The sequence below is a fragment of the Chenopodium album genome, chromosome 19 (assembly GCF_948465745.1).
Source record: "Chenopodium album chromosome 19, dcCheAlbu1.1, whole genome shotgun sequence".
NCBI classification, from domain to species: domain Eukaryota; kingdom Viridiplantae; phylum Streptophyta; class Magnoliopsida; order Caryophyllales; family Amaranthaceae; genus Chenopodium; species Chenopodium album.
Window position 1 is genome coordinate 1,241,989 of NC_137852.1, and position 22,816 is coordinate 1,264,804.

The 22,816-nt window shown below is 31.8% G+C and overlaps 3 protein-coding genes across 3 annotated transcripts; all 3 read left to right on the forward strand.

The window, feature by feature from the left end:
* The first annotated feature begins 1,403 nt into the window (after positions 1-1,403).
* Positions 1,404-4,085, forward strand: LOC145596068 (putative polygalacturonase At3g15720). Its single transcript, XM_081652500.1, has 9 exons — positions 1,404-1,505; positions 1,855-1,992; positions 2,125-2,280; positions 2,392-2,415; positions 2,696-2,786; positions 2,887-2,968; positions 3,292-3,400; positions 3,572-3,688; positions 3,849-4,085. The coding sequence occupies exons 1-9, from the start codon at positions 1,404-1,406 to the stop codon at positions 4,083-4,085; spliced, it is 1,056 nt and encodes a 351-aa protein (XP_081508626.1).
* Positions 4,086-10,626: 6,541 nt separating this feature from the next.
* LOC145594903 (L-type lectin-domain containing receptor kinase IX.1-like) lies at positions 10,627-15,306 on the forward strand. The gene is made up of 3 exons (XM_081651252.1): positions 10,627-11,213; positions 13,246-13,959; positions 14,265-15,306. The coding sequence occupies exons 1-3, from the start codon at positions 10,751-10,753 to the stop codon at positions 15,131-15,133; spliced, it is 2,046 nt and encodes a 681-aa protein (XP_081507378.1). The 5' UTR covers positions 10,627-10,750; the 3' UTR covers positions 15,134-15,306.
* Positions 15,307-18,569: 3,263 nt separating this feature from the next.
* On the forward strand, positions 18,570-21,568 carry LOC145594690 (L-type lectin-domain containing receptor kinase IX.2-like). The gene is made up of 3 exons (XM_081651025.1): positions 18,570-19,164; positions 19,733-20,449; positions 20,548-21,568. The coding sequence occupies exons 1-3, from the start codon at positions 18,702-18,704 to the stop codon at positions 21,417-21,419; spliced, it is 2,052 nt and encodes a 683-aa protein (XP_081507151.1). The 5' UTR covers positions 18,570-18,701; the 3' UTR covers positions 21,420-21,568.
* Positions 21,569-22,816: the final 1,248 nt, after the last annotated feature.

Here is a 22,816-nt window from a genome sequence, read left to right on the forward strand (position 1 = left end):
TTAGTATTAATATATAATTTATTTAATAAATTTATCAAGGTAAGAGAATGTCTACATTATAACTTGCTTGTTATTATAGCTATAAAAGTGTTAGAGAAATATAACTACATGTCAAACCTTTTACAAAATTACATTTATAAGACTTTATTACTAGTTTATTTCATCTTGAAGCAAAAACCATTAATGTCATACTGAAATGCTTGTTTAATTCTCACATTTCATTTAAATAGTTGCATGTTCTAATTAAGATCTTTTCCTTATGACAACAACGTTTATTTTTAAAATTGGAGGGTTAACGTAAAGCGCATGCAATTTCTTATGAACGCTTTTTATTATATATATTAGTATAGAATATAGATATGAAAAGATAGATACATTATTATTGCTTACCCGACTCATTGTGTTATTTCCAATTGCATATCTTCTTCAATTCTACTTGAAGAATTTAATCTTGGTTCATGTATTATGCAGCACATAATACAAAATTGGTAAAGATAGAAGAATTTAATCTTGGTTCATGTATTTCTCATAAAAACATTTAATTAAAAAAATCTTGGTTCATGCATGAAGTTTCAACCTCAAATAGTCAAATGTATCAATGCTATATGTAGTTTTTAGACCTACAAATAAGCATTAAATATCTTTCTTTAATTGATATTCCATATAATTAATAAATGTATTTCATTATACTTCCTTCTTTAGATTGCCCTTAGGGCTACATATAGCAAATTTTATACATTAAAAGGGAAGAAAACCAAAACTTAGCTTTTACCATATGATTCATGTTTGATTTAGTGACCAAAATTAGTAGTATAAGTTATATTAGGACTACTAATTAATCTATAATCTGCACATAATCATCAGCTTAAAGTGAAATGAATAATTCGTTCAGATCATACAATTAAAAATGTATCAATACTGATATAATTCTTGTAATTGGAGTATATATAAAGATGTAATCAACTAGTAATAAGTAAAATAATCATAAGGGAAAACCTTAATACATTGTCAATACAATTCTTTGTGTCTACTTGTTTTTGCTAAGTATGGTGAGTTAATTCTTGCATATATATGATCTATTTAGCTTAACTTTTTCTTTGTTGATATTGCTTAATAATGAATTGTTGCGTGCTTGTTTTAGTTTTCTTTGTTTTTTACTTTTTTTATAGGTCATATGTTTAGTTCTAGGTCGACTTAATAATGTCTTATTTATACAAGTATAATTTTTGTGTAATTTGTGACTCGTATGAATAACAAAATACTTAATTTATTGATGAATGTAATATAATATTGTTGGATTATAAATTAATCTCTTTATTTGATATAATATTCTTTGATTTCGGGGTATTCCAATCATTTTGGCAGTTTCTTGCCTAGCATTCCTCAGTTTAAGCCACACTACAATGGCACAATCAGTTGTTGCACCAAAAACACCACAAGGGGAAGATGGTTTTAATGTTTTGGATTATGGTGCCGTTGGTGATGGCAAAACTGATGATTCTAAAGTAAAGTCTCTCATCTATTTTTTATTTTATTTTCATAATCATACTCCATGTACGTATGTACAAGTATATGCTATGTGTACACGTAGTTTCATATATTTAGTACAAGGATATGTGTTTTATGGGACACGATCAACTATTTAATTAATCACCCTAAATCAATAACTATTTAAGGTACAATTACCACTGTGCACAGATCACCAAAACCACGCACTATATACAACTTAAGGCCAAAAATTGTGTTTCAAAATTTCAATGAATTCAAGATTAATTATGATTACAATTTTATTAATCTTGTACGATATATATGAGGATACCAAATCAATTTATGAATTATTTTGGTGTTTTGAAGGCTTTTCTTAAAGCATGGGCAGATGTATGTGGAACTAGCGGAGAAAGTCAAGTTTTGATAGTGCCAGAAGGAAAAGAATTTCTATTAAGGCCGTTGACATTTTCAGGTCCATGTAAATCGTCAAATATCAAGATTTCGGTACATTTATTTTCCTACCTAATATAAATATAACAATTTAATTTGACTTTTGAGACATATATCTACATATGAATAATACGAGTAATACTTTGATGCTTAAATGGTTGAATATACTTATTTCTCCAAATTAAGGTACTAGGAAATCTGGTAGCACCCAACACTACGGATTTATGGACCAAATGCGAAGAAAATTCGTGGATTCTTTTTAAAAATGTGCAAGGTCTCAAAATCATTGGATCGGGCACAATCGACGGCCAAGGATCACTATGGTGGAATAAACCAGTCATTGTTTGTACACTTTAACTACTTAACTCATTTTTTTCCCCTTCTTTTTAACAAAAATCCCAAATTTGATTGCATCAATTAACATGATTTCTATTATTTTCTTTCATGTTTCAGACTAATGGTTGCACTCAGCCTACGGTACAATTTTTAACTTTATTTTTACTCTTGTCGTACATAGTACGAGTACATAGTATTAGTTTTAATCATCGAATTGAAGCAATTTAATTTATATACATGTATCAAATTTTACTCTTTTTTAATTTTTTTAATTTTTTTTTTTTTTTTTTTTTTTTTTTAACAGGCATTAAGATTTCATAGTTGCAATGGGCTCCGACTTAGAGGCTTAACACATTTGAATAGTGGCAAACAACATATAAGTATAACTAATGCAAAATTTGTGGAATTATCTCGCCTAAAGATAATAGCTCCGGGGGATAGTCCCAACACAGATGGAATTAACATTTCTAATGTTACTAATGTTTATATTCATCACACCATCATTGGGACAGGTAATATAATTTTTTTCATACTCGTACTATGTAAAGTGTTTTTATATTGATTTCAAATTTTGTGTTGATTTGTTTTTTTAATTGAAATGTCATTATGTAGGTGACGATTGCATTGCAATAAAGGGTGAATCATTTTTGGTCAATATTACAAGGGTTACATGTGGGCCAGGTCATGGCATAAGGTATGTATCAGTCAATTTACAAATTTTAATTCAGAATTTATGAGGATTTAATTAAATTAATTTCAGGATTTATTTCTACGTTTTGGAATTTCATAACAAATTCTTCAATTGTTTCTTTGACTTTAGGAATAGGAGTATGAACATAACTAATGCTAATTATAGAGAGAGAAAAAAAACGTTTTAGAAAATCAATTATTCCAATTTATCAATATCACACATGCCCTATGGTATATTATATTACTCGTACAACTTTAATTTTGTTATTTTAATACAAATGTTCGAAATTGGATGTTAATTACTTCTTAAAAAAAACTTGCATATAGTATTGGAAGCTTAGGAAACGATGGAGACAATGATGTAGTAGAGCAGGTACTTGTGAAAGACTGTACATTCAACGGATCAACAAATGGAGCCAGGATTAAGACGTACCAGGTGATTAAGCTCAATTTTATTATCACGTGTATGTAGTTATTGATCTCATAAGATAATCGATAAATAATCTTATTATTTTTTGGTTTAAACTTTACATGAAGCACAAGGACATTACAAATACATACTGAATCCTTTTATAAGATTTTGTAACGACATATTCTTAATTTGCAGGGAGGAATAGGACATGTAAGTGGCGTCACTTTCGAAAGAATAAACCTCATTAACACTACAAACCCTATAATCATCGATCAATTCTATTGTATTAACCGGGATTCATGCCCAATTACAGTAAGTATTTGTACATAATTTTTGCTTTCTATTAGTTTAAATTTTGACATTAAAAAAAAAAAAAAAAAAAAAAAAAAAAAAAAAAAAAATCTCCATTTCATATCGTTGCAAATAATATTTCACATTGTTAGCTTAATATTGTTGCTATATTTTTCTGAAGAAACGTGCGGTGCAAGTAAGCAACGTGACCTTCCGTAAGTTCCAAGGTACCTCAGCAAACTCAGAAGCAATATCACTACGTTGCAGCGCAAGTGTGGCATGCACAAACATAGAACTCGAAAAAATCAAAATAACACCCTTTAAAGATGGATTAAACCTCACTACAAAGTGTGAAAATGTTCGTGGAACAATTTTGCCTCCTGTAACACCAGATCTTAGTACTTGTTTTTCCAAATGATCCACTAGTTTGCGTTGTTGGTTGTATATGTTTGTGTTAGTTTCTCATCAATTTCTATTGATTCTAATAACACATTTCTCCATTTGTATTCAGTCCAGTAGTCCACATACATTTGTGTTATGGTTGTGAGATCAATCTTATACTACGTATATGTGATTCACTTTAAATTCGAATCGTGTTATGGTTGTGAGATCAATCTTATATATGTGATTCACTTTTGTGTTATGGTTGTGAGATCAATCTTATATATGTGATTCACTTTGAATTCGAATCTTAATCTGTGATCAATTCGCTTTGCCTATTCCAAACAACTTATTTTCACAAGTATTAAACACCATAAAGAGGGTCAATCTTTTTTTTTTTTTTTTTTTGTTTTTATTTCGTTTTTTTTTAAAAAAAAAATCTCACTTACATATTATTGTTTTGAAGAAATTAAGTACAACACTAAAAACAAAAGGGAGTAAGTTTTAGTGAAAGGAATTGGCCAATTGGGCCTAATTTACTGGGTGCAATACCCTTGTTGGGTTGGACCGAATAGTACGACACTTTGCTATATTTATATTATAGTATTTGCTTCTCATTTTGTTTACTTTCAGCCCAAAAGATAAAGCTCTCACTTCGAGTATTTCGACCCTATTGTTAGCTGATTTGTCTATTGTTCTACTATAATTAGGGTTGTGCAAAGCCATTTGAAAATCTGATCCAAAAATTAGGATATGAATTAGAATTGATATGATATGAGTTGTGCACCTATTAACTAATATGAATGGGTCAAAAAAAAAAAAAAAAAAAAAAAAAAAACTAATATGAAACTTTAACGTACTATAAGTACAATTATGATACATCAATATAAAATTTTGGGTACTCAATTCGACAATTATCAATATATCCGATATTATTTGTTTAATACTCCGTACTAATTAGGTTAAACAACACCTATTTTGGAAGCTTTTTCTTTATTTTTTTCCCTTCAATTATCTAAAACTTTGAGATGGGTGTTGACTGTTGAGGTTGGTGTGACCAAAATTTCTACATTTTCTGTAATTCCACAAAAATATTCTTATTTCTAGCCTCATGGCTATTAAAATAATATTTAGAGTTGAAACTTTATAGTCTTCAAAAGTTCTTTAATGACTTTCTTAAGCATCATAATAACCTAATCTCTGACAAGAGGTCCGCATATGACTTCTTTAAGCAACAGTATAACCTAATCTCTAAGAAAGTTATTACAGGATAATCAAGTAAACTAGTAAAGTTAAACGTGCTATACCTTTTGATCATCAATTAGGAAAAAGAATTATTCTCCTCCGGTACTTCCTCCATTTCTCTAGAGCTGTCATGTTTCTTCAATCACATTTGTCAGTAAAATTATCGATAAGTTCAATTATACAAGGAAATTTTGACAATTACCACCTTCTGTTATGTCCATTTTAGCAATTACCACCTTCTATTTTTTTTTTTTGAAAATTACTACCTTCTATTTTCAAAAACATCAAAAATTACCACCTTCTTGCCCCCCAACTACCACGTGACGTCATTTTGGGTCCATTCTTTCCTTTATCTCCCTATTTCCCTCACATTTCTCATTCCTATTTGGATTCTCATCTCCCCTTTCACTTTTTTTTTCCTCCAAACCACCAATAATTGTTCAACAATTTTGATTTGGAGGAGTGAATTGAAGTGTTTTTTGATTGTTTGGGGGAAAAAAGTGAGAGGGGGGATGAGAATCGAGTTAAGAATGAGAAATGTGAAAGAAATAGGGAGGAAAGGGAAAGAATGAGCCCAAAATGAAGTCTGGAAGTTGGGAGGCAAGAAGGTGGTAACTTTTGATGTTTTTGAAAATAGAAGGTGGTAATTTTCAAAATAAAAAATAGAAGGTGGTAATTGCTAAAATGAACATAATAGAAGGTGGTAATTGTCAAAATTTCCATTATACAATTATAAGTTGATATTTTGAAATTATATTTATATATCGAGATAAATTAATAAGATCACACATATACTGTATTAATTTTTTGTTAAATGATGACATCTAGAAGAAATGAAAGACGTATTCTTTATAAAATTGATATTTAACTTAAGGGTGAGACTAATTAAATTGAAATTTAATCTAAGGGTGAGACAAATAATGGAACTTTTGACTTTGGAGTGTTGAACAAATACAAGTACAAATTAATGATATCTATGTATGTGATGACCTTGACATCAAATCAACTGTTAGTCAAATATGCATTAAAAAATTAATCGATAGATGTTGATTGAATAATTTATTAGTTTAGAGATGTGATTTTTTGAAGTTTCTTCTAACCTTGTGTACATTAAGTTGCCGGCGAAGTTCCTATCAAAAGAAAAGAAAAAGGAGGGAGGTTTAGAAATTAGGTAGGGAAAAGATCAAATGTGATTAATAAGTCTACATTAAGCATAAACACAAATATAATAACTGTTAGTCCGGCCTATTTATGCTTAGCTTATTATATGTTAAAGCATATGAATTAAAAACAAATGCTATTAGATTTCGAAGAATCACTAGGAACAATGACATAGTAGAACGGTAAAAAATTTTAATTTCGTTCAAAGGTACCACTCGCCTTAAAACTTTACCATGCAAGGTAATAAGGCAATAATCATATGATCAAAATGCTTCTAGATTGTAGGGAAAGTGTCATGAGGCAGTGTTCATTCAATGAAATTACCAAAATATCCTCGCTCTCAAAGTTCAACGATGAACTAGTTTTCTATTTAGCCTATTCCAAGTAAAGTAAGGAATAATACAGAAAATCTTGTACGAATTATATAAGACATGCATCACCTAATACTTCGTACTAAAACATATTAACATATAAACTGTTGAAGAATTCGATTAGTTATTAATTTATATAATAATCATTGTTAGCCTGAAACAATGTTGGAAAAACAGCAAAATGGAGACTTTCAATTAGTGTGCGTGGACCACTTTGTTTAAGAATATTTTACTGCTTAGGAAGTATACATGTAAACACCATTAAGGATGATTAAAAACAATTTCATAAGACAGGACAAACACTAAGAATATTCTTAAATTAAGGTATTTTTGCTCTGAAATAGCATTTTTTTGGGGGGTTTGATGTTCCAATTCTAATATAATTGGAATTGAATACTAAAAACTGACTTGTTGAGAGTATAATTCATCTAAGTAAAGAGGAATGAATTATACTTAATATCCTACACTACTAGAAATTTGCACAACGTTCATCCTAAGGGTATATTGTAGAACTCATATACGAGTATTAAATACTTCGTCACCTATAAATATAGTATGTGTGTAAAGACTAAGCAAATTAGTTTTTCTCAACTGTTAGATAATTCTCCTAAGGCCAGTCCGCCAGTGTAATTTTAATTACTTGTTGGCCCCCAAAGCATTATATTAGGGTCTCAAATCATCAAAATTAAGTTTCATGTGCAGGAAATTAATTATATTAAATAGCCCTTAGAGGCTTAGATTTTGTCTTAGAATCGTTGTATAATGTTAACTAGACCAATTATTAATTTTCGCTAGAGAAATGAAGATAAGTATAGGATTAAAAAAATAATAATGTGATTACTGGAATTTGAAAGCACTGTTAATGGTGATTGTGCGATGTAAATCACTAATGAAAAAGGTACTTTTGCATTCAAAATTCAGAAATTACTCTGCACTTAAGAGTTTAAAACGTGATTACAAGACTTTAATTATACCTTCCACTATAGCTACAAGTGCTGAAAAAAATGTTACTTAAGATTCATGTAAAACCCATATTTGTTATACTGTCATATTCATTTGTCAACTTAAATCCTTATTTCTGTGTCTAAAAAAAAAACTTAATCCTTATTCCAAAGGATTTTTTCTATAACATAGAATACCTTATACAGTTATACGACCTAGCTTTTGCACTATTTTCTTAATTCTTACTCCATCTGTTCCTATGTTTTATAGCCCTGTTGTGTCAAATTCATTATTTATTTGAAAATTTTGATCACAGATCCTCACTAATTTTAAAGCGTATTTTGTTAAGATAATATATTGTACACATGTGACTATGTGAGTTACTCGTATCTCACTATATCAGAATTGGAGGAAAAAGCTCTACAAGCTTGAATACCTAGTAGATTTTGGGATAAAATTTCACAAGAGCTTGTAACTTGTCCAATCCCCCAAAGTTATAATTAGCCTTTAGTCATACTTTATTATTTTTTTTTTGAAAGATATATTAGCTAGGCCAAACTAGTTACTCCATAACATTCACATGAGAACCTATTATGTACACCCGGGATCATTTACTCATTTGTTGATTAAATGAGAAAATGACCTCGGGTGTACCGTACACCCGAGTGTATATAACAAATTCTACATTCTCATCTTCTAATCATAATCTAAAAGTAGTCATTTGCAAATTGCAATTGCAGTTGCAGCATTGTATGACGAGTTAAATTTCCTAATCTTGAGCTGAAGTGCATTTAATTGGGCTACTATTCCTTTCTCCCAAGTCTCCCATTGGTGGTCGCGCCTTTTGTGGCCCACACTCATGGCAAAATTATGTTTTTGCGATCTTCTCTGCTTCCAAAATGGCATCCATCAATTATTATATTACTCGTATTTTTTTTCAAGAAGGATATTTGTATACTTTTCTTTTATACTCCTACTTCTTACAAGTACTGTATCATTCAATTTCTTGTTAAAAAAAAAAAGGTATCATTCAACTTTATATTACTTTCGTTTCATAGTACAGTAATATTTATAATAAAAAATAGGTATGTCACAAATAATACGAGTACCTCTTTGTTACAACTTACAAATAATATAAAATAGAGATAATACTTAATCACATACTTAATTATGTATTTCGTACTTACAGAATTGTAGTAAAGATAAATAGTAAATTTTTTTTTTTTTTTTTTTTTTGAAAGAAGATAAATAGTAAATTGATGTTACACAAATATTTTCTCATTATTTATACAAATTTTCACACTAGTATACGAACTTATATAACATAATTCCATTAATGGATATTTTTTTTTTCTTCTTTTTCGGGTGTGTGTACGTAAACTTATTCTTTAAGAAAAGTCTCTTAAATAGATAAATACCAAAAGCTTTCAAAACTTAATTTCTGATTTTCTGTAGCTCAAGCTAAGGACCACCAAAGAATAAAAACAAATTAAAGAAGTTCAATTCAACATTAGTTTACCAAGGAAAGAAATCAAAGAATATTAGTGGAAGGTATTAGAGCAGGGCCCTTAATTCTCCAATAGGTTATTGCGGTGCTACGGAGTACTCGTATTAATTTGTGGCAGAACAAGTCAACAATTTATCTAGTTTTTTGTGGGAATAAATAAAATCATAGAATTAGAGCTTTTTTACTTTGACTTATTTTCCATTCTTTTATACGAGTACAATCACTCGCTTATTTGTCTAAACCACTACCTCACAATATTTGATATTTCTATCCTATACGGAGTAATTTCAATTTATACATCTAGTCTTCCAGACTAATTCATCTAATTTACTCCACTCGTTTCATAATATAATATCCACAATTTATACTAGGCGTCCAAAATTGTTGTACTTATCATGAATCATATAATAATAGCGTTGCATATGTAAATTAATCATAAACCATGCCGATGATGCTAATACAATATGTTAGAGATAAAATCGGAAAATATATGTGTGATATATTTTCCGTATTGATCTTATTAGGAGAATAATATATTTAGGATATTTATGTTAAGATATTATACTTCGTATCATACGTAGTAATAGTTATAGAAAGGTATAGTACTCCGTATTATCAAAGTGCCAAGATCTAATATGCTAATGGTTAGCTGGTTGAATACACCCATATAATACTATCCATTACAACTAATTATCACTAAAAAAAAGTAGATAATAAGTGTGCGACAAAGTAATGAATCCAAACTCGATCTATTTTGTCATAACATATTCGAGTATCATATTCTTCCAACTATCCACAACTATGCAAACAACCCCCCCAATCTGGACATTTGGAATAAGGAAATTTGATTTCAACTTCCAATTATTTAATGGATACTGTCAATCTGGTCCCTGATGTCTCTTACAAGATAATTAATAAGATGACCAAGACTTAATAACTTTCTGTGGTACTCTCATGAGTCTCATCTACTTTACTCCAATATTACCCAGCAAATTTTCCTTTTTGAATGCAACACTGTTATTAGACAAGATTTGATTTCAAATCTTTATTATATTCCGTATAACACTTAAATATTTATAGAACTAATAGTTATAGAAAGGAGTAATATAAGAGGGATGTGCAAAATAGAAATCAAATAGATTTACATGATTACATGCAAAGTAATCTATTCATCCAATTTCGATCACACTGTATACTGTTAGGTATCTAATAGGCTGTTCAATTATATACGTAGGACCTAAATTTGAAGAAACAATGAATAAGACATTTCCACCCATATGACCAATACCACCACCTTATATAGATGACCATGGTTAAGTTAACATGGACCTCATATGTATAATTTATGTATCATAAGCATATTTCTAGAAATGACCAAAAATCTAGGACTTTGAGACTCATGTTCTTCTAATAAACACCCATCTCATCATCAATTCTCCTTAAACTTTCATTCCTTCCTCAAAAAAATAACCAACCATGCCAACTTCTCCAAAAACACTCCAATATCATTATTTCCTACTATTTTCTACCACTATATTTCTCTTACAACATTTAGTCACACCATCAACTCTAACTTGTAATGATCAAAATAACGTTATATTTTCGTTTCCTACCTTCAACACATCAAATTGTAAAACCGGGGGTGACCTCAAGTGCATGGGAGCCGTGAACCTTGGTGAAGGGTACTTGAATCTAACCACGGTGTCGGCGAATAGCTCGTCGACATCGGATTTTAACTCAATTGGTAGAGTATTGTACAAAAGTCCTGTACAAGTATGGCCAGCTTCGTTTTGTACAAGCTTCTCTTTCAAAATATTCTCTCGATTTGATCAGTTGTTTTCTGGTGATGGTATGACTTTTGTTATGGCTCAAGATAATCAACCTTCTCCTATTCAAAGCTTTGGCTCTTATCTTGGTCTCCAAGATTCATTACTTTCTGGTTAGTAATTCATTATTTTTCCCATCTCTTTCTCTTTTCTTTTCTTTTTTTTTTTCTTTGTTTGTTTTTTGTTAGTAATTTTGTGTTTTTTGGAGCATATATATTGTTTTAATTTTAATTCCAAAAAAAATTAAGATTAGAAAATGGTAATATTTATTTTTAATACACTTAGCTCTCGTTGGAGGAAAATTTGATCACATAAATATACTCCGTATGTATAGAGTTCATATAGAAACTCAATTAAAACTAAGCGAGATCAATCATAAGACTTATAAATTAATCATCCTCAATGCCGAAAACTTAAGTGATTTTTTTTGTATGCTTCAAGTAGAATATTATGTTGAATTTCAATTGTTTTTAAGTTGAATTTTGATTAGAATGAAGGTTTTTTTTTTTTTTTTTTTTTTTTTTTTTTTTTTTTTTTTTTTGAATAAAGAATGAAGTTTATTCAATAATTCTTTGGATCTTGAGTTATTAATTGTCTTAGTTTTGTTCAAATGCTTAGCAGTTCATTTTGGTTGTATTCTTATACCCAATTAAAAGTTATAAGAGTATGATGTATGTTTTAGTTGGCAATTAAAAGACTATAACCTTAAATTTCATTCGACTAATTATTTTAGTTTAGCAACTTGTAATATGGTACGAGTATAATAACATTATCATGTAACATATGGTATATTATTTACTAAATTATTTTTCAAAGGTGGTTACATGTTAAAGTTGAGACAAAATAAAAGAGCTTCTCCATTATAGGTAGTATTATTATTAACAGGAACTTGACAATGATTTGTGTACTTGTTGACTTTTCAAAAGCTAATAGTGTGAAGCATGTGTGTACTTGAAAGTTGGAATTTTGGTGTTTTGAGAAAAATAACTAAAATAAGTTGCATTTTCAGAAAATAGTATAGAATTTGTTGGTTAACAAAAATACAAAGAGCGCTTTTAAGTTGGATTCAGATTTTTAGATATGGAGAATTTCACTTTACTCATCATGGAATGGTGGAATCAATTCCAAAATTGTTTCATCTCTTTGATTTTAATTTGGCACTAAATATTAAGTTGATTAAAATTAATATAAAAAATCATAAAATAGTGATGTAAACAAGATACAAAGTGTATAATATTGCTGTATGACTGATGTTTTTTCTCCGTAACAACTTGACATTGATAGACAGAAATATTAAGGGATAATTAATCTACAGTGACTATAGGGATCATGTAAACAACTTCATTTATCCCGAGAATAAAATAAGAGATACTTTAGAGGGGAAATGAGCAAGAGAACGTTAATATTCCTTTATTGTCCATATGTGAATTATATTGTTCATAAAGAAAAGAGGAAATATCACCTTAAGTTACGTTGTAGAGTAATGAAGATAAACAAGGTCTAGATTAAGTTTCTTTACGAAGTACAACAAAGAAAAAAGGGTTCCTTTATAAAAAAAAGAAAAAGGTAATAAAAAAAAAAAAAGCAAAAGCCCTAGATTAATTTTTAGAAAAGATAAAAAGTGACATAATTTAAGGTGTAGGTCCATGTTAAAATTCAAGTTGCAGAAAATTAACATGGTAGGTCATTGTTTAATTAATTTTTACCTAATGCTTCATATTTAAATACAACTATACAAGCTGCAGAAATTGTACGTTAGTTTAAGTTTAGTTTAATGGGTTGATTAACTGTTCCAGTTGTTTGGTAGCTAGGTGTCTTCTTTCTACTGTATAGATAATTAATAAGGGTGCTAGCTAATGAAATTAACGAGACAACTCGTGAGATATTTAAGGTTACCTCGGCCAAAAATTAATCTCGACTTCAGTGAGCTTGACTCAAATTTAAACTTGACTTAAGATATTGTATCAACTGGCTAGTAACGTCAACGACCCTCAATTTTCTTTTTTTTTTTTTTGAAGCAAACCCTCAATTTTCTTGTATGCATATGTTTATTTAAAATTTAAAGAAAAATTTATTGAATTTATCTTAGAAATTGATGTTGCTTAATTAACTCTACTAAATTGATTTTATTGATTGATATATCAGGTCACTCAAAATTCCAACAACTAGCAATTGAATTTGACACATTCAAGAACGAGTGGGATCCAGATGGAAATCACATTGGAATCAACACAATAAGTGTAATGAATTCTTTGATTGCAAAGTCCTTAAATTCATCCAAAATCTACCTCAAAAGTGGCAAACAAATTAGAGTGAAGATTGAATACGATGGTTGGAAAAAAATGTTACAAATATTGGTGGGTTATGAAGGAAGTCCATTAACAAGTTTCATAAACTACAAAATAAAAGTTTCAAAGAAAATCCCAAGTCAAGTATACTTAGGTTTTACAGCTTCAACTGGTACACTAACTGAGACTCATCAAATACATGATTGGATTTTCACTTCTAAAATGTTGCCTTACTACACTGTCAAGGACAACAAGAAGAAGGCCATCGTGTTGGCGAGTGTGATACCAGTTGTAGGGGCGTTGTTTATCTTTGCATTGATTGCGATCCCTGTGTTTCGACGTAGAATGATCAAGAAGAGGGAGAGGCTTCGGAGAATGGAAGAGCTTGAGAGGCAGTCAGCTGCCGCGGCTCCTAGGAAGTTTACGTACAAACAACTTGCTAAGGCTACTAAGAATTTTAGTAAGGATAATTTGTTAGGGACTGGTGGTTTTGGAAGTGTTTATAAAGGCCACATTTTGGATCCTCCTCAAACTATCGCTGTTAAGAAGATTTCTTCTACTTCTCAACAAGGTTCGTGTTATTACTTAATTTCCTTGAATTTCTTCATGTTATTTTCTTATAGTATTTTTATTTACTCGGTTTCTAGATGAAATTATTACATATTCATAATTGATTGCATAAATTTGTTATATATATTTTGTGGATTGTGGTACATATGTGTTATTGGTGTAAATCTTGGTGCTATATGGTAATAGGACATGATTTATTTTGACATAAAGGTCACGAGTTCAAATTTAGGCTTCGTGCCCTGCCTCTCTGAGGCTTACCTTGCAAAGTTGATCGATTAAGGCTGTATTATTTTCTTGTTTTACCAGGTGAAAGGGAATACATAGCAGAGATATGTACTATTGGGCGTCTAAGGCACAGGAACATATTGCAACTCCAAGGGTGGAGTCACGAAAACGACAGTCTTCTTCTAGTATATGACTACATGGCGAATAAGAGCCTCAACGAGTTCCTCTCAGGCCGAAAGTTCCTAGATTGGAAGACAAGGCACAAAGTAATTACCGGGTTAGCATCAGCATTGTTGTACCTTCATGAAGAATGTGGTGATCCGGTGGTCCATAGAGATGTGAAGCCTAGCAATGTCATGCTAGATGCAGAGTTTAACCCGCGTCTTGGTGATTTTGGGCTAGCTAGGTTGTTAAAGAACACAACCGGGGTCACCACAATGGTGGCGGGGACCCTAGGGTACATGGCCCCTGAGGTGAGCTACACCGGGAAGGCAACAACAGAGTCGGATGTGTATAGCTTTGGTGTTGTGGCATTGGAGATGGTGTGTGGGAAGAGGTTTAGTAACCTCCTAGGCGAAAGTTGCTTGGTGGATCAAGCATGGGATATGCACGCGAAGGGTGCGTTGGTAGAGTGTGTGGATCCTAGGCTAAATAAGGAGTTTAACAAGGATGAGGCTGTGAGGGTTTTAAGTGTGGCACTTGCGTGCTTGCATTTGGAATCGAACTTGAGACCACAGATGAGAAAAGTCGTGATGGTTTTGTTAAATTCAGATGAACCTCTAATAGAACTCCCTAGTACTCGTCCTAAAGGAGTGTATGTGTCTCTTTATGGATTTTCAAATCCACCTACTATGACTAGTTCTAGTCATCCTAGTACTCCTTTGTTCTCATGGCCTGATTACCCTTCTTCTAGTGCCAATAACTTGCCTGATGAATCTTTGGCACGTTAACAAATTTTATTACTAGGTTAATACTCTATACATCTAAATATATAGTTTGATCCTTAAGAAGTCATGGTTATACATAATGTTTTATTTGTTCCTGATGATATTGTATATATTTGATTAATGACAATTGACAATATATAAGGTTGGGCATTACACGATAAGATTTGTTCAAATTATTTGTACTTCTGTTGTAAAATTGCTTTTGTAGTTTTATAAAATAACTTAAATTTTTTTTTTGTTAATAAAGAGTACTTAATTAGAGACATTGATGCAGAAATAATATATTAGTAGGTAAAGGTTACATAAACTCAACAAATAATAACTTGCAAGAAGTGAGTTGCTTATACAAATGTAAGAAATACTCGGTATTTTTAAGGGTTATAGAGAGGAGAGCAAAGTATAACATAGACTTTTGGCATGTTTTTTAGGAATTGTTTAGAAATGGTAAACAAGCAACTTAATCAGAATTAGAATTACGTGTATAAATAATTTTGATTAATTATCTGTTTGTATAATTACTTAATCTCTTTCTCAAAGTGTACATCATAGAGGTATATTGTAAATAAAAAGAAAGTATATTAATTAATTTGTCCGTAATAATATATCAATGTAACTTAAAGTCTTTGATATGGTTTTCCAATGATAAAAAGTATTGCCTCGTTTTTCTCATTAATCTAACCTTGAAGACTAGCGAGAAGAGATTCGTGGTCACTACACATGTACACAAGGTTGATATCCAAAAACAATGCATCAAGGAAACTTTTCGCTAGTGGCCTCCTCCTTTCGATCTCTTATTACCATTTACCAAGATCTTCCATCTTACTTAAAGGTGTTAGCTACATTATATATTCATACAAAATATGGATCAATAGTAGAAGGTTTAATTTCTAATAAGTGATTTACTACTTCATGTGAAGTGGTATATACATCCGAATGTATCTATGTCAATGTCATCTTCATTCAATTCACAAAAAGTATAATGATGAGTGTGTCTATTTTTCCACTGACCACACGTACACCTTATTGGAACAAGCTAAGCTAAGGAATTGTGTAGTTATTGGAGTCAATCTGGGTCCTAGCATACTTTGCACAATTATTAATGTAAGACCAAGACTTTAATCCATGCGCTTAAGTTGATATGGACCTAATTAATGCTTATCACCTACGATTTTTATTTCCTAATTATTTTTCTAATAGCCCATGTTCCGATTAATTGATATAACAGCGTAGATGGAAGGCATGCATGTCACAGGTTCGAATCCTCCATTTCTTTATTTGTAATGCCTTTGTATCTCTCATTTGACGCAAAATTAAAAAAAAAAAGTTTTAAAGTCAAATAACAAATTTAGGGCTTTTGATAAAAATGATATACTTAGTAACTTGACATCAATATCAGTTAAACTACGACTTTTACTTGAGATTGTTGAAAATGGTAATGCAATCGGATGAATTGTAAAGCCTTGACGATTTGCCCTCATGGAGGGATTAATACCATGTTTCGAGTACACTTGCACTTGGTGGGCGTGCGTGGCCGGACCGGGCGAACTTAGCCGTTGAAAAAGGGAGGGTTCTCATGCTCGGCAAGGCGGTAGTTCGCCCAGCCAGGCGACAGACTTCAATTTGACTAGCCCGGTAGGCCAGCTCTTGCCCAATTACATGCCCGGGTCAAGATTGGGATCACCCAACCGGGCATGACACCCGGTTTGGGAGTTTCACTGTCGCAGGAGGCCAGCTGCCCAACTGAGCCCGCTTGTTTTCTAAGTTGGTTTGTTTGTGTGTTTCCTATTTTTCAGGAACATGCATATAAATACGAGTGTTGTCTCTTCTTTTGATTATTGATTTATTCATAAGAAACCTAAACACAAACTTAACCTTTGAGATCTGAACAGTTTTTGAACAATTCCAACCTTCGAGTCCGCGTACACGAATTAAGGAGGTCATTGTGTAAAACTTAGGGGGTGTGCGTCATTGGATATTTTTACCGGTGATTGCGTATGTCGCTTCTAAAACAGTGGCTAGTGGGTACTAAACCACGACACAACTGAAGGAGAACATGTCTTTGATTTCAGTGTGACGATCAAATTTGTTCCAAGAATGTTCTTGATTTGGGTAATGTTTTTTTTATTTTTTTTAAATATAAAATAACACAGGTATTTTTTTGTCCGAACTATCATTGCCACCAATGCCACCGGCCCACCACCAACTAAGAGCACCAATTTGTGGACAATGGGTTTTTTTCTTAAAAGAACTTGGACGACGACTAGCTGTGTTGGATAGACTCGGCAAGTTGTTATGATGTTATGCCGTGCATTTGCAGTGTGGTCCATCAATAGAGCGCATTAGGGCCCAGCCCCTGCTCCAAGCCCAAATAAATCATTCAGTAAAGTGAGTGACTAATATATATAGGCTATAGCCCACCAAAAAAAGTAGGGTCATTATTCCATTATTTTTTTTTTTTTGAAAACATTATTCCACTATTTTTTTCACCATGAATAGTATGAGATGAGCTGCTTGGACCTGTCCTATGATCCACCTTTTTGACTAACTTTACCTCTTATATTCCCATCTTTTCTAATTTTTTATATTCCATATTTTAGAAGTTGCTACGATATTTTGAACATTTCAAACAATTTAGTGTTACCTCCGTTTTTATTTAGTTGACACGTTTTGAATTTAGCACTATTCACACACCGTCCTTTGACCATGTTTTGTGCTTTATAGGTAATGAAAAATATAGTCATGCGGGATCTCGTTAGATTCGTCACGTTATATACTTTCAAAATATCAACTTTTCATAATTTTTGCTTATTGATAATTAAAGATATTAATGATTTAATAAGTGCATTGGCAAACGTGACTAAAAAAACGTGTCAACTAAAAAGAAACGAATGAAGTATGAGACTATCGGCGATCTTAAATACTCGGACGTGGAATACAAATACTATACAATTATGTAGTTATGTTACTTATGTAATATTCATATCACAAAGAAAAACTCAAAACTAATTACTTCTTGTCTCTGCCCCTAAATGCAATAATGTTAGAGATATGCAATCAAATCACATTATAAAGTTAAAAGAGACCTTACATGTGAGAGGGAATGTTAAAATAATAAACATCTCATCAAGTTATTACCACATGTAAGTGTCTTATATTAGTTGAAGAAAAGATAGTTAATCACTTTATAAGGCTAAGGGGTCCTATAGCCATATGATTTTGAGATGTAACCACCATGAACTTATTAAGTAGACTCTCTCTCTTGATTTGAGGGTGCGGTCTACACCCGTATTTAACAAATAATAATTAATCAGACGTGTATCGAGTAAAATCAAATTTTGTAGAATTTGACCCTTGAGCACAAACGTTGCAAATGAAAATTACATATGAATTCCTAGGAGATAAAGTCATAAAACCATTATAGACCACAAACAATTCAATCAACATTATAAAAAAACAAATGACTTTCAAATTAGACTCCAAGTTTTCTATTCTTCCTCATTTTAAACAAAAACCATCTCATTAATTTCCTTAATTTCCATCACTACTCCCTTAGACCCTTACCTCTTCAATCATGCAAACATCTTCAATACTAATTATCATAGTATGGTGTACAATTACTAATATACTCTTCCAAAAAGCATACACAACATCAACACCTTCTTCAACTTGTGATGGCAACGTTATATTATCCTTTCCAACCTTCAATGCATCAAGTTGTAAACCAGAGGGTGGCCTATTATGCATGGGAACAACCACCCCAGGGGAAGGGTTCTTGAATTTGACCACGGCCGTGCCGCCGTCGAATACCTCGTCTAAGGCGTCGGGGTATATGTCAGTTGCTAGAGTATTGTTCCATAAACCTATACAAATATGGCCAACTTCATTTTGTACAAGTTTTTCTTTTAAAATTTTCCCTTACTTTAACCAAATGAATTTTTCTGGTGATGGTATAACATTTGTTATGGCTCAAGATAATAAGTCTCCCCAAAATATTAGCAATGGCGCTTATCTTGGTCTTCAGGATCCATTACAAGGTTATAATTTTTTCCCTTTTTTTTTTTTTTTTTTTTTTTTTTTTTTTTGGGTTTGGTTGTTTGTTTAACATGTACTAAATTTAAGAGCTGCCCAATTTTTTATCCTAACTTTTGGCTTGATCAAGGTTAACTAGTACTCTAGTAGGTCTAGTACGTAGTTTCTCTGTCTCTATTTGTTGTTCATTATACAATATAACTTTTTTTAATCTTTTAAGAGACTGCACGAAGAACAAACAAAAATAGAAGGAGTATTGTCAATTGGTTTTATTTTAAAGTTAAGCGTAGGGTTGTCTTGTACTAGCTTCTTCAATCTTCAAGCTGTCCTTTTAATTATTCGAGAAAACTTTATAACCCATAATTTAAAATCAGTACAATTATAGGAATATCAGATTATTCTCTGTTTTTTTTTTCTTTGGTTACTATATTAGTCTCATTTTATGAGTCAAAGTTTTATAAGGCAACTTTACTATATTTCTAATAAAAACAAGTACGTAATACTTCGTATGAGTTTTTATAAGACTCGTTTCATGGTTTTAACATATATTTTTCTAACGAACGATTGATTCAGGCAACACCGATTTCAAACAACTAGCAATCGAGTTTGACACATTCAAGAACGAATGGGATCCAGACGACAACCACATTGGGATCGATTCATTAAGTGCAATGAAATCTCTAACAGCACAGACCCTGAATTCATCCAACATTGATCTCAAGAGTAGAAAACAAATCAAAGTCAAGATAGATTACAATGGATACAAAAAAGAGTTACAAATTTATGTGGGTTATCAAGGAAAACCATTGCAAAGTTTCCTAAAATTCCCAATAAAAGTCAAAAAATATGTCCCAAAAAATGTATACATAGGTTTTACAGCATCAACTGGACTTCTCACTGAGACTCACCAACTTCATGATTGGGTGTTCACTTCCACAATTCTGTCAGACAATACTTTAAAAAATAACAAGAAATTATGCATCATCATTTTGGCATGTGTTGTACCAATTTTAGTCCTCTTGGCAGTGATTGCAGTACCTGTCATTCGACGTAGAATGGTTAGGAAGATGCAGAGGATTAGGAGAATGGAAGAGCTTGAGAGGCAGTATGCTGCTGCTGCTGCCGCGGCTCCTAGGGAGTTTACGTACAAACAACTTGCTAAGGCTACTAAGAATTTTAGCAAGGATAATTTGTTAGGGACTGGTGGTTTTGGGAGTGTTTATAAAGGTGTTATCGCGAATCCTGTTCAGACTATTGCTGTCAAGAAGATCTCATCTACCTCTCAGCAAGGTAATAATGTTAATTTATCTTATATTTCATCATGTTTTAATACCACATCATACATTTAGACTAAGACATTTATATTTTTTGTTTGTTTGTTTTGCTAGGTGAGCGCGAATATATGGCAGAAATATGTACAATTGGGCGGTTAAGGCATAGGAACATATTGCAGCTTCAGGGGTGGAGTCATGAAAATGACAGCCTTCTTCTTGTGTATGACTTCATGGTTAATAACAGCCTAAATGAATTCCTCTCAGGCCGAAAATTCTTGGATTGGAAAACGAGGGAAAAAGTTATTTTGGGCTTAGCATCAGCATTGTTATACCTTCATGAAGAATGTGGTGATCCGGTGGTCCATAGAGATGTGAAGCCTAGTAATGTCATGCTAGATGCAGAGTTCAACCCGCGTCTTGGTGATTTTGGCCTTGCTAGATTGCTAAACAACACAACCGGGGTCACCACTGTGGTGGCGGGAACCCTAGGGTACATGGCTCCTGAGGTGAGCTACACCGGGAAGGCAACAACTGAGTCGGATGTGTATAGCTTTGGCGTGGTGGCATTGGAGGTGGTGTGTGGAAAGAGGTTTATTAGTAACCTCCAAGGGGAAAGTTGCTTGTTGGACTATGCATGGGATATGTATGAAAAGGGTACATTGGTAGATGAGTGTGTGGATCCTAAACTTGGTGAAGATTTTTCTAAGGATAAAGCAGAAAGGATTTTATGTTTGGCACTTGCATGTTTGCATTTGGAGTCGAACTTGAGACCTCAGATGAGAAAAGTAGTGACAATTTTGTTAAATTCAAATGAACCTCTTATAAAACTCCCTTCTACTCGTCCGAAGGGAGTATATGTCTCATTATCTGGATTTTCAAATCCGCCTAGTACGAGTAATTCTAAGCCTAGTACACCTTTATTCTCATGGCCTGATTACCCTTCACCTAGCACCGATACAAGCTTGCAAAATGATTTGGCACGGTAGAAAGTGTTATTGTTGATGAGTTGATCTATGTATAACAAATAAAGTTTAATTGTTCCTAATAATATTGTAATATTCATCATACATATTCAAACAATTGTAAATAAAAATTGAAAAAATTTATGTAAAAATTCAAACATGAATCTTTGACACACTAGAAAGTATTATGGAGTTTAAAGTATTGAACTTTGTATCTTCAATCTAATAGTTTTAGTTTTAAGGTTCTAATAATAATTGGAAGCTGATTTGGATTCACATAGGTTTAAGGTTTGTCATGGTCTCTCTACTTATTAAAAAGATGCGAAAACATCAAAAATCACTATTTGCCTTAAGTTTGAAGCAGTAGAGTGTGAGTTATGCCTGTGCAATATAGTTATGTTTCTAATTGTAAAAGTTATGTTATTTTATCTAAATCTATGGTTTACAAATCTTCGTTATTATATTGTAAAAGTTATAACTATTCATTAATGTTTCAGAGTATTATTCTTCTTTTTGTATAAATAATAACAAAAAAAAAATGTTTTATTGCTAAGAAGCTATTGTGGCCTTGTGGGTAAACAAACAAAGATTAAATTGTAGATATTAGCCTAATACACTATTTAGAAACATATTTAAGCCCATACAGCTAAACTAATTGATTCCAACAATGTTAGCCCAATCTTTGAGCTCATGAACAATTTCGCATATGAGCAGGAGTGTAAGTTTTGGGATGTCTATTTCACATATTTACAAAAAAAAAAAATTGTGTACCTTCTATAACATTAAGGGTTACTCTAACTCCTCAATGTCATATAATTTTGAAGCGAAATATTCATGGGTTTATAAAAGTGAACACTCGTGATAGTTGTAGCCCAACCTCGTTCAACAATATAATAAATGATGATTATAAATTATAATAATCTTTCACCTTTGATTTCTAGCACCATATAATGATCAAATGGGGCCATATATATGCTTAAATTCTTATATGCTTATCCAAGTAGTAAAGTTTTCAACCTCGTTTCCTTTTCACCATACTAGTAATATCCAAGTAGTAAAGTTTTCTTCCTCGTTTTCTTATCTGCAATTATACCATATTTTTAATGCAATATGCTTATGCATGCAGTTATGCAATATCAAAGTAATACGAGTAAAGTTTTCTTGCTCATAATGATCCCCTTTCACTATATATATTGTAACCTCCCTGCTCCCATTGCGGCCGTGGAGAAATTTGTCATGGTCAGTGATCACTACACACTTAAAGTTGATGTCCAAAAACAATGCATCACCAAGTAACTACGTAGAATGTATTGATATATAAACTTTTCTCTAGCCGCCCCTCATCCCAACACGTTCATTATTATACCTCCAGTTTGAACTACTACATCTGTTTCATATTATTTGAAACAATTTGACACAAA